This window comes from Corvus cornix, chromosome 3 (genome assembly GCF_000738735.6).
Source record: "Corvus cornix cornix isolate S_Up_H32 chromosome 3, ASM73873v5, whole genome shotgun sequence".
Taxonomy (NCBI): domain Eukaryota; kingdom Metazoa; phylum Chordata; class Aves; order Passeriformes; family Corvidae; genus Corvus; species Corvus cornix.
Genome location: NC_047056.1, coordinates 86,486,010 through 86,499,190, shown reverse-complemented (window position 1 = coordinate 86,499,190; position 13,181 = coordinate 86,486,010). Strand labels below are relative to the sequence as shown.

General features: G+C 39.3%; 1 protein-coding gene across 11 annotated transcripts in view; it reads left to right on the top strand.

Annotated features, from left to right (window-relative positions):
• The window catches only part of ADGRB3 (adhesion G protein-coupled receptor B3), a 448,905-nt gene that overhangs the window by 2,709 nt on the left and 433,015 nt on the right, over positions 1-13,181 (top strand). For all 11 annotated transcript variants that reach the window (XM_010405738.3, XM_010405732.3, XM_010405697.3 and 8 more), the window contains exon 2: positions 70-838. In XM_010405738.3, the coding sequence (XP_010404040.1) occupies positions 85-838 (754 nt within the window). In that variant the 5' untranslated portion in view covers positions 70-84. The remainder of the gene's footprint in view (positions 1-69; positions 839-13,181) is intronic.

Here is a 13,181-nt window from a genome sequence, read left to right as displayed (position 1 = left end):
TGTAAGGAGTTTGGTTTTCTATGCGTGAAGAATTCTACTTGCATTTTTATTTCATTTCATCTCCTGCAGGCCAAATGACATAGGATGAAGGCTGTTCGTAATTTGCTGATTTATATATTTTCCACCTATCTACTGGTTATGTTTGGATTTAATGCTGCCCAAGACTTCTGGTGTTCCACGTTGGTGAAGGGGGTCATTTATGGATCGTATTCTGTAAGTGAAATGTTTCCTAAAAACTTCACAAACTGCACTTGGACGCTGGAAAATCCAGATCCAACCAAATATAGTATTTACCTGAAATTTTCCAAAAAGGACTTCAGCTGCTCCAACTTTTCCCTCTTGGCTTATCAGTTTGATCATTTTTCTCATGAAAAAATAAAGGATCTTTTAAAAAATAACCATTCTATAATGCAGCTCTGCAATTCCAAGAATGCTTTTGTATTTCTGCAGTATGATAAGAATTTTATTCAGATACGTCGTGTCTATCCTATCAACCTCCCAGGATTACACAAAAAAGAAGAAGACCAAAAATCCTTCTTTGAGTTTTTGGTGTTGAACAAGGTGAGCCCAAGCCAGTTTGGGTGCCATGTGTTATGCACTTGGTTGGAGAGCTGCTTGAAATCCGAAAATGGGAGAACCGAGTCCTGTGGGATCATGTATACAAAATGCACCTGCCCTCAGCATTTGGGAGAGTGGGGAATAGACGACCAGTCCCTGGTGTTGCTCAATAACGTGGTGCTGCCCCTCAACGAGCAGACGGAAGGCTGCCTGACCCAGGAGCTGCAAACCACCCAGGTCTGCAATCTCACCAGAGAAGCCAAGCGGCCGCCAAAAGAAGGTAGGTGCTTCTTGGAGGGGGGGCTGAATGCCATGCCAGTGTGTAAGTCCTGCTGCCAGCTCTCCTTAACACTCACAGTGGTGAGTTGCTCTCCACTCTGGCTCTCCTCTAGATGAGGCGAAAGGGCTGGAGAAGATGCACACTCCCTCAAAGCAGGGAAGGCTGCATTTTCATTTCTAAACGGGCCTAACCTACAGCATATAGTTCTGCTGAGCACTGTTGAAACTCCTCACAAGTAGGATCCGTCTGTTCTAAGGCCCCATTTACAGTAATGCCCACAGGTGGTGAGCCAGGAATCACTCTTCCCCTCACCACCTCTTTACAGCAACCACCCAACTGCAAAACCTTGGCCTTCTTGATATGATCCCTCGACTTTGCAAGGAAAACATTTCCAAAGGCATGCAGGCAACCTGACCAAAAGACCAAGAGATTTACCATGTTCAGGATACCTGGTCCCTGGGCCAGACCTCAGCAACCTACAAACAAACCAAGAGCAAATGCAATTCCTTAGGGTGAACCCTCTGCCTGAGATGCCTGGAAAGGCGAGGCACTGCGCAGGCAGGACATGCTGGTTTAACCTCCTGGGAAGCTCTGTGAAGGGGCCAGTGGCTGTTGCTGCACCCAGTCTCGGCTCCTGGGGATGAAGGCATTGCAGTATTAGCGAGGAGGGGGTTGATGTGTCATTCCCAGCAGCTGCTCCAGTCCCAGCTTCATGTCCCTGCTGGAAAAAGGGAGGGGGGTGTTTTGGAAGGGTGGGAAGACAGGGGTCCAGCAGGTAGCATGGCAGTCCTCCACCCAGGTCCTCTGCTACATACCTCCTGTTTTAGCCTGATATTTTGGGGAGGTTGGGGTGGGGGCAATTTTTAGAAGGGCTTTGAGGGGTTGTGAGGCAGGGAAGGCATGGCTTGAACACAGATGGGGGCTCTGGATGCAGCCTGTTGGCGAGGGGGTCCTTCAGAGCTGCCGTGCGGGAATGGGGGGAGGGGGAGGATAAATCATTGAGCCTGGGGTATTGCATTTTAATGCAGGAAATGTTCCCTCTCTCCTTGTTTTTTTGCATAGCCACAAAGCTCTCAGTCTGTGGCGAGGCAGTGCCAAGCTCCCAGCCCCCCTAATAGAAGTTGCTTTGTGGAGGAATGTAACATTGACACGTTGTTACGAGAGGATTTTCTTTAAGGGCAGCCAAGCCCCAGTGCTGTGGGAGAAGAAAAGCTGAACTTGCTCCAGCTGCCGCCGTGCCAGCGGCCAAGGGCAGGGCCGGGGGAGGGGAAGGCTGGCGAGTGGGACACTTAGAGTGTCCTGCGGCTCCGCGCCTCTCCCGCCACCCAGCAGCCCGGGATCAGAGCGGTTCTAACGGACGGGGGAAGCTCGGCTGCCGTAAAAATTTCCGAGAGAAGCTCGTTCAGTGGCAGGGATGGTATTTAACACCGTTTAGAGCTAATTAGTGCCCGGGGAGGCGGAGGCAGCCCCGGCCGCAGCAGGCGGAGCCGGGCGGGAGCCCCGGGCGCTGCGCGGGTGCGCGGAGCTCGCACCGCCCGTCCGCGGCCGCAGCGCTGGGTGGGAGGCGCCGCTTGCGCCCCTTCAGCCTCCGCCGTGTGAGTCATGGGAATCACGGGGGAGCCACGGCCCCAGCTGGAAAACACAAACACCGCAGACCGGAACGCGCGCAGGAAGCGCAGTCGGAGTGCGCGGGTCCAGCGGGACCCTGCGGAGGGGCGGGCGGCGCATCCCCCCCGGCCCCAGCGCCGTGGGAGGCACGGCCACCGCGGCCGAGAGGCGTATCCATCCCTCGCCCCTGCCTCTGATTCCCGTCCTAAGGCACCGACTCCCTCGTGGATCTGAGGGCGAGGGAGCGCCAGCACAGGGAATGCTCGGGCCGCCGGGGGCCCTCACATCTTGCCCCAAAATACACTAAATTCCAAGGGGATGTGTGTATTCAGGTTAAAGCATCTGTTTCAGAAATGTACTTAGTTGAAAGGACAGAGAAAGCTGAGGGCGAGCATTTATTTGGATTTTTTCTTCCCTTAAATTTTGAAACACGTTTCCAGCATATTTTGGTTCCTATTTCAGACATATTTTAATTCTTGCCCCTACTTACAGATTTTTCTGCATATTAGCTTGAGAAATGGCATTGTTAGAGAGGGTGGAAGTTTCATTTGGTAGGTGGAAGGTTTGATTTGCTTGTTTTTCACTCTGTTTAGTGGGGGAAGTTTTGTATTGATGAGAATTTTTAGAGTATTAGAATTATTTCAATATTTAATTGCTTTAATGCACTTTGAAATTGTTCATCAGATTTTTACTCAAAGTTATAATCACTTTGCAAATTAAGCCTTACAGTACTTCTCAGTTATCAGTAAGCTTTTGTCTTCCACTCAGTGTCTAAAGCATTTTTTCCCTTTCCTCAGAAGGCTGAAATCTGTGACAGAGGTGTGTTGAATCTTTGTTTTCTGTAGATACAGTTGCACTCATTAAACACATCAGTCAGGTGTATCTGTATGCAAAAAGCTGGTTTGTGGTTCAGATCAAGGCCTTATTGAGGGATCAAAATGTAGACTGTTCTTGCTACAAACATGATGCAATTTATCACTTTTGTCAGCGAACATTAAGGCAAGAAATAAAAGTGTTGTTTTCACAGACAAGCTAGTTCAAGTTAGATTGGCATAGGTAGCATAAATAAGGTAGGCCAATAACTAAGAAATGGTTGTTCGGGTTCATAGTGGCAACTGAAAGTACAGTTTTGAGTTTTAAGGGGAATGGAGTTTACTCTTGAGAGAGTGCTCTAGATTTGGTTAAGACTGTGTTTTATGAATCTGTGTATTATTTTGAGGTTATGTACTGACGTTGCCTATAAATGACTTTTGGAAAGGAATTGCAAAGACCTGACAGGTTTCTAAGTATTATGCGAACCTTCCCATCCATCGGATTTGCTTTCATCAAGCTTGACTGTATGAAGTGCAAAAATCTTTTCTCAAAACTATTTCCAGTCACATTTTAGAACCCTTATGTAAATAGAGAGCATTTAGATTAAAGCCAACTGTTTCTATTTTGAACCTCTGTTTTGAAGATTTTTACAATTTTGAATATGATAAATGGCTTAGGAAAATGGATGAAAGTCGGTATTTTTCCTTTTTAAGAGGTGTTGAATCTTACAAAAGATGTGACAAGTATACAATGGATCATTGTGTTTCTAAATGTGCTGAAGTGTTGAACAATAAAAGCAACTAGGTCAAAAAAAAAGAAGCTGTAACTATTTCTTTCTAATAAAATGGTTTGAAAATATGTGGTTTATTCAGCATTTTTTCTGTAGGCAGATCATCTTTGGCGTCATTGATTAAAACAATATTGAAAATCGCTACAGTTTCACTTAGTCCCAGTTTCCTTGTATCTACATCCTTTTCTGTGGCCTTACATTTGAGGTGCTTAGCCTGGATCAAAGCATTGGCAAATAGATCTCCGTGAGTACTCTGGAAGGGTCCTAAATTTAAGGGCTCAGGGGAATTTTTCCTCTTGATCTTCAGTGCTGTGACTGAAGTATGTCATGAAGTTTCTGTCAGTAAGACAGGGCTCAGATCCAAAGCTAGTAGACATGTAAAGACTATGTATGTAGTCAATCCAAGAGAGAATCAAAAAATGTTTTTTCTTATTGTGGCCATTGCAAAACCATAGTATTATTGTGAGGTTTTATAACAGTTACTTAGACAGAAATTATAGAGAGTTTCCCCTTGTGTTTAATGCCAAATCTGACAAGGTTCCTCCTAAAACAATGGAAATAATTCTTTGTCCTGTGGCTTATATCCAACAGAAGAAGAGAAGGGATGTCCACATTAATTAAACCTCAGCATTTGGAGTTCCAGGCTTAATCTGGTATCTCTTGTTTAGATAGTCTAAAATAATCTTAGTAGGGATATTTTATTACGCTAGAAGTGTAGCATTGGTCTACTTTGTCAGAAACTCTAAGAGCACACTGTGTACCAGCATCTCAGTATTCAGCAACTGATGTATTTATTTTTTTCCAGATTTCAAATCTGAAAACAACACAGAGATCTTAACAGAGGATTTACTGTGATAGATGTGCCTTTAAAATAATAGTTTATGCCACACTGTTGAGTAATAGTAAGACATAGGATGCAAATAGTTTTGTAGAACTTTCATGACTTGTATGCATTTATTTATATGCCATTCCATGAATGCCCACTTCCTGTTGCACACATCTGAGATGAATTCCTAATATTCATCACATACCCGGAGGTCACTAGCTTGGTGAGTAGGCTGGACATCCCTAGTCAGAAAGTCATAGTCAGTAATACCGTGTCATATCATGGCTGCATCAGAGGATTAAAACTGTTAAATCAATGAAGGATTTGTCTAGTAAGATCAAAAATTGCAAAATGGAGTCTTAACAACCACCTACTCCTATAGGAATATTTAATATTTAGTGTGCAACAATTTTTTATGACTAAAGTAAAATTTAGAAAATCAAAAATAAATAAAACAGCTGTCCAAAATATTGAATGAGTACAGTAACACACTTGAAAGAGGCTTAATAATTTTTATAGCCTTCTTCTTGCAGTGGCCCTTTTATTCATGAGTTCAAGGGGATAAAGGAGGATGAACACTAAGGGAAAAACACACTTTTAAGCTTTGCGTGAAGAGTATTTTTCATTATGTTTTACAAAATATTGTTTAAAAACTTAAAACTGATATACTAAAACAAGTGCTTACTGTACCACTTATGAGCAGTTTTAAGCAGTTTGTTATTACACTGTAGTGAGCAGTTTGATCTCTGTGAAAATCTAGACTGTAAAGAAAAATAATTTCATGTAAAAAAATTTTTTTTGGAATAAATATTGTTCCTGCTAAAATGCTCATGGAGCAAAAAAACATCATAGAAACATTCATAGAATCAATTAAAGAGATCATGTTTGTGAGTCTGGTTCTCAGTGGAAGGAAATATTTTAAAATCTCCTGTGGATTCCTGTGTGCTACATAATATGTCCTATTTTGACTTATTTTGCTAGAAGAAAATGATCACCCTAAAAATTTATGCTTTTAGTACATACTTGAGTCATTCTGAACCACTCATAATAGGGTGCTTTATCAAAGTCATGTGAGTTTGATTTCAAATTCTTTTTTTTGAAGCAGTGCACTGTAGAAAAAGCATTAATGATCAGCACCTCCTTTAATCAATAAGCCTTACCTTTGGTTTAAATTATTATATGTGATTATCACTAGTGACTGTACTTTAGTTTGTGCTGTATTGATTATCTCCACCTGATTTATTTCAGTAAACTATGAAAATTCTTGTTTTGACGTAAAGTTTAGAAGTTTGTGTGCAAGACTAATCAACACTTCATGTATGTGTATGGAATTCAGTGGGATTTGGATCAATCCGTAAGTGCATTCTCTGATGCTTTGAAAAAGGGAAATACCTAGACCATTTCCTTCACGCTACAAAACAGCCTATATAAATGGCTTTGCTTCCAGTTATTTAAATACTTTATTAGTAGATGCACTTCTCTCTCTTTTTCGGTGGTAATTTCTTTGGTATCACAGATTCTATCAGTATTTTGTTAAGCACTTCTTACACACTAGTGAGATGGCATATTTATTTTTTGTGAAAAGTCAACCTGTTTCAGTCTGATGTTTGCCTTCGGAGGGATCACAGGTGTTCTGTATAGGATTCGAATACCAGTTTTTCATCAGCTCATTGCTTGTTTGAAGCATGCATGACTTCAGTTGCATAGTATGTTATAACCCAAACTGGGATTTTAGTTTCCCAACCTGTCATTTTTTCTTGAATTGAACCTCTATTTGTGTACATTATTGCACTCAGACATTGGAAGGCCTGCTCTCAACTGGACATAAACACTGCTGGAAACCACTCTATGAAGCACAGGATATAAATAGAAACAAGTGATAAAGAATGGGCAAGGTATAGAAACAAATTAAGTGTTCAGAATGAAGTCAAAGCAAGTATCCAAATTAGGGGCAGAATTCAAACTCCCTTGCTGCTGCCTCCAGTGAACAAGTGCTTGATAGTACTGAGTACTGTACCATCAGATATTTCAGACTGGTCATGCCTTCTTTGTTGGCCTTTCTCATACCAGTAAGCTGTGCCTTTTGTCTTCAAATTCTTCCATTACCCTTTGTCTGGGTGGAGAAGGTCCACAGTATGTTTAGTGTGTTTTAGAACTTGTCCTCTGATTTTCTTGTGCTTTTTGGCAAATGTGGAAGTGTTCCAGTATAGAACAGTCATTAGCAGGAGTTGATGTAGATTCTTCTTACATAGTGGGATTTCAGTTATTAAGTCTTAGTGACATTACATGGAATTATATTATGACATAAAGCAGGTACTGCATTTTTTATTGTTATGCAGTGGTTTATACCTACGTATTTCTATTTTATGTGTTTATATAAAACAGTGATTATACAATGTTTTACATTCAATCTATTCTGTGCTCTTTTTAAAGCAATTTATCCTCTGCTGTTCAAATCTCTCCATATTGCTCTTTCGTTTAGTTTTCTACTTGCAAAAGCACGGAAAAATCTGCTTTGTGTGTGGGTATACACAGAGGAATTTTAGGAGGAGACTTTCTTTTTCTCTTCTTAGGGAATTAATTTTATGAAGTTTATTCAGTTGTGTTTTATCAAAGGATTCCAACTCAAAGTTGTTGTAGCTCTCAAATTGGAGTTTAGTTGTTCATTTATAAATATGCAGTAATTGTAATAAAACAAAGGTCACTGCAGAATTCCATTGAGCATTATTTACATTCACTGTTAACAAGAAATATAAAATGCCCTTTAGGACAGAGAAAGTTGTACATGATATAAAATACAAATTTACAAATTATGCATCACTGATTTTATTTATTATGCATCACTCTGAATATTTCAGATTTTGAGCCCTTTCTGATGTTAGTTTAATCTCAAGAGGAAGACAATCAAATTTTTCAAAGTCCTTCTCGGTTTTGTTAATCTTTTAGAGAAGTTATAAATAAAGTTTTTGTCAAATTACTGACACAGTTTTCTGATGGACTAGACACCATTGGAAGTAATAAAAACAGTCAATAATAGTGGGGTATGAGATCCATGTTGTTACTTTGCTCTGCAAAGGCCAAATTATTGTCCTTACTCAAGACAAATTCACCATTCCATGAATATAATTTGGTCTAAACGCAGATTAGATTAAATCCCACCAAAGAGGTGTGAAACAGTAATAACATGTTTGTACTGCCAAAAGTAAATTATTTGATAATTTTTATTTATAAATTCTTTTTTTTTCCCCTGTAGTTTTACTTTTCAAACCATCCTTGACCTTTGATGAAGTGAAGCAGATGTACTTTAAAGAAAACTCAGTTGTGTAACTTCTTGTGGATTTTTTCCATTTTAGCTGGTTATTCTGTCGTTGTGTGCTTTATTTCAGTTTCTTTTCCATAATCTGGAGGGGAAGAAAGGCATATGATGCACTCAAATTAGTATTTCTTTGATGGTGCTGGAAATGTGTGCAGCTGAAATTTGGAAGCAAGCTATTTTCAGTAATTAAGTTCAAATTTTATTTATATCTCCTAGAAATGACAGAAACCACAACAAAATTAAAAAATTTGAATAGCATCCCTTTTTGTTAGCTCAATAGAAAGTTGGTGACAATGGGGAGAACATGTCATCCTGTTTTGGGCAATTTTCACTACTTTGCTCTCTTTAATTCTTCAGAAGATGTAAAACATTTTGGGAGCTGACTGGTACCTGTTGTTCTTCATGTACTGCTAGCTCATTCTTCAGTTACGTAGGGATACACTTTATGTTAAGTAGGAATTTGTTAACCGTTGTCACCAACTGAGGTATGCTATAACAAGTTGCTTGTGACGATCTGAGGCCCCATTGTGGCTTCACTCCTTTCCCTTTGCTGAGTTGTGTCAGTACACCAGCCCAGCAGAAAACTACTCTCCTTGGGTTCTTCAGTTGTATGGTCTTGATGTTGGGCAAGTGTGCTATAATGGCCCAGCTAATCCTCCACTGGAGCCAAAAAGTGGCACAAGAAAGAGCTGGGGAGAACAGGGATGCTGCTTCAGCACAGTTTAGATTTGCTTAGGAAAAAAGATCTATCAAAAAGTGGTTGATACATGTTACCCTTGCCTGCTCTTTTGGACATGTTAGCAGCCAATTACATAATACCGTGTTTCTAGGCTGTTGCACTGTGTTTGATTACAGTATTACTGGCAGATCCTTCAAAATAGAGTCCAAGATACATGTTTATCCAGGGCTTCCCACTGACCATTAAAGACTGGTGCAGGTCTCTGTGAAAGTGTGCACAGAGTGCTTGGGGATAAGTCGGCAAAACCTTTGTAGCTCATTCCAGTAGTGGAGTTAGTAAGGGTTTAATTTGCAGATTAGAAAATCAGAGAATCTAATTCATGCTGTTTATTGGTTATGAGAATATTATTGCCCATGCTTCCTGCAAGAATACTTTGTCCTGAAAGGCCTTTGGAAAATCTTAAGTCTCAGTATTTCATGTGAAATATTTCTTTGAATCCTAAATGTTTTGCTTTTTTTATAGTGTTTTCTTCTCTATCCTATTATTTTCATTCCCTTCTGTACTGTACACAGAGAAGATTTTAGTTGTCTGCAAAGCTGGGCACTTGAGCTTGAACTGTAGCGAGTTGTTTTTTTATCCTTGGAAGTGTTTTGTTTGTTCTGTGGCATTGGCCAAAATCTGCAGTAACTGGCAAACATACAGATGCTCCGTACTGGTGTGTTTGAAGGTTGACAGATGTGCTTCACACTGACAAAGGAGAGGAAGGAAAATGTTCAGCACTGCAGGTGTAATGTGAGTACACAGCCTTGTCCAGCTGGTCTGTCTGCATCAAGTGTCTAGGAATTCACTAATAATACAGAGAGGATCATGAAGTTTCACTCTCCTTGGAAGGGAAAAAGGTGCCAAGGCTGGGATATTAGCCAATCGCAGCAACTGATAAAGTTGTGAGAGTTATGTATGGGGCCATCGGACTTCAGTGGATTATGCTATTATTTAGGTTCATAAATGCAATAGATACTGGTTATACCTCTTGAAGCAGAGTTATACTCAGAAAAGTTTGATGGTTATTGTCCTGGGAGAATTTAATGTACCTAAAAATAATTGGAGCCTGCTCTGGAACCAGTGTTTTCCTGTCTCTTAAATTAATGTTCAAATTATTATGTATTCACTGAATTTTTAATATTTTCATGAAAATTGGAGTAGCTTCATAATTGGGAAAAATCAACACTATTCCTGTTCCTTGACCAGACAGAACCTTCTGAGAAGCAGAGCCACTGAGTCCAGATTGCTCCAAGTGCTGCAGCTGTTTACAAGGCATTCAGGTCGGGGTTGGCAGTTTAGACACAGGAGATTATGAATGGAGGCTGCCCTTTAAAAGGAGGATGCCCTCTCTGGTTGTGTCTTGTGCAAAGCTGGGGCAAGTTGGTATGATCCAAGCTTACCTTTTGGATTCACTCTGCTCAGGAGTTTGCTACTTCTCGCAGTGAGGCAACACCCAGACCCTTGTGTGCACCTTGCTCATGTTGTCTGAAGGCTCTTAAATACCAGCAGGTGTGGGGTGCCCTCGGATGAACATTTTGGAGGTCCCCATTGTGAATGGGGGTCTTGAAAGTGATGATGAGGCATGTAAACTTATTTGATTTCTTTGTAAATGCTTTTTGATGCTTCTGTGCCTCAGTTCCTTTCCCCGCTGTGTTGTTACAATAGTACTGCCTTGCCTTCTGGTAATATTTTAAGTATGTCAAAGTTTTGCTTGGCAATCAGTATTCCAGTTACTTAGCATATATAGATTATGCCATTACTGCTAAACTAGAAAGTCTTTTTTTCCCTCATAGTTCTGATGAAAATCAAATCCATGTTCTCTCTGAGTATTTTCTGGTGGTTGAAGTGAAGGTGTCAGTTTATTGGTTGCTTTGCATAAAGAGATGAAGAGAATGAAGGACTATGAGATTTATCTACTATTTCATGTTTTTAAGCTTTTGGAGAATGGATTTTTGTCCATGTGAAGTCTGAATTGTTGCAAAAGTGGGTTTTAGTCTGGTAACATTATATGTACAGTAACTTTACAATAACTGAATTTCTAGAATAAATAAGACATGACAGAGTATCCAAGCGTGCCAGGATGTAGCATCTAAATGTTTTTCAGACATGACTAAATTCCTGCTTTTGTGTTCACTTGTACATAAATAAACTCAATGAATCAACATCATTATTCATGTAAATGGGATTTAATTAAAAGCAGGTTTGCTGCTAAATGCCCTCAACTGAAGATGTGGGTTCCTGAAATACATCTAATCAATATTAGAACAGGAAACCATTATTTTATTATTAAAAATATTTTCTCTAAATATTATTAGAAATTAATCCCAACAACAATAATAAATTGCAATCAAACAAATCAATGAATATCAATAATAACAACTAATTTACTATATATGTACTGCCTTACATAAGTTCAATAAATATTCTTTGCTTTTTTTATCTTGGAACCCAGTTTTGTCTAGTTCCCAGATCTGCACTGCTTTAGCTGCTCATCAGTGTATTATTTGTTAGCTCTGGGATCCCCAAAGCCATCTTTTGCCTTTCACTGGCCCTTCCAGATCTGTGCTGGCCTGCACTGCACCCATTGTCTCCTGCTTGGACACCTCTGCTCTCAAAGCATTCCCTTTGTCAGCACTGTGCTCTTCTGCCCTGGATTGTTGTGCTGGGGTAAAATAGGTACATAGTTCTGTACAGAATATCTGTTTGTTGCTGCCCTCTATAAAAAGAATATGGTTCTACAAAGATAAGCAAAATTTAAACAAATCAGGCAATAGCTGTCTGATCATGAAGCAAGCTGAACAAAGCTTCAGGAAGAACAAAACAAGTTCAGACAATACTTGACATGTCCTGAGGCCTTTTAATGGCAATTGCAGTGCTGTATTTATTGTGATATAGGGCTACACTAAAATACATTTAGAATAATGAAGAATGGCTGTGGTTATTGTCATTGTACTTTTTTTCACCTTTCTGTTGCATGTGTCCAGAAACTGCCATGGAATTTGTTGCAAAATTTTAGCATTCTAAAACATGCTTTTTTTTTTTTTTTTTTTTTTGCTAGATTAAAAAAAAAAAAAAAAAGTAGTGTCACATTATTGATTTGACAAATGGTATCGCACTAGACGTATCTGGATAAAAACAAGAATCTGTTTAGGAGCGGCTGGCTGATTTTTGGCTATGACTGACACAACTGCTGTAGAAATAGATGCTTTCTACTTCTTGTTTTTGTGTAAATTTGGGATTGTATTTATCTCTAGAATATGTGTCTGAACACAAAGTTGACAGTCATTTGAGATGACAGCCGCTGTCAGGGAGTTCTTCCGAAGAAGAAGGCATTAAATTATGAAGTATTGGAAGATAATATTTATTATAATATGAACTGTGGAAGAATATATGCCCCTAAAAGATGCCAGGATACATAGTAGAGGTTATTAAAAAATACAACAGAAAGATCATCTTAACAAAAGAATTTATAATTTACTCAGATGTCAAGATGTGAAAACTGCAAAACAAGTATGCAGGATGTTTTGACAATCTACCGAAACATTGCCTAGCAGTTATTAGTTTTCAGAAGTTACTAGGTGCCATTTTTAAAAATCCTAACTGAATACCTTGCAGTAATGCTGTGGCATAATTTCTAATGATTTTTTACATATCTAAGGTCTGTTTTCTATTGTGTGTATACTTCAACCCCAGTATTTCACTTCAAACTGTTGGGTGTAGAAAATCATAGAAAATAATTTTACATTAAAATCAATGTGGATATTTTCAATGATCAGGTTGCTATTATTCTGGCTAAGACTGATCTCAAAAAATGCAAGTTATTTTGCTAGCAGCGCAGTATGTTGTGAATTGCATAGCTCTGTTAGCATAGGTCTTTGTTACATGTCTGATACCAACCAAGAATTTAGAAGTCCTGTCCAGTCTTTCATCACAGCTCAGTTATCATTACAAGCCCTGAGCTTATGTGTCATGACTGCTTACAGTCTTTGTACATTTTAAAGGCAAATACTGTTAATGAAAGGTGATCTTTTTTTTTGGCAAATTAACGAGAATCACTGTTATATTCTCAAGTCTATGCAGATATTTACATGGAGAAAATCAGATTTCAAATTAACTGAAAGATGAAAATTTAGAACGTATTTTTTATTTTATATGGATTAATTCAAAATGCATAAGTAAATTAAACAATGGTGGATAGACAGAGGGTACACTGGATATTTCTTTAGGAAAAAATACTGGAGATGCTAAATCTCTTCTATTGAAAGACAC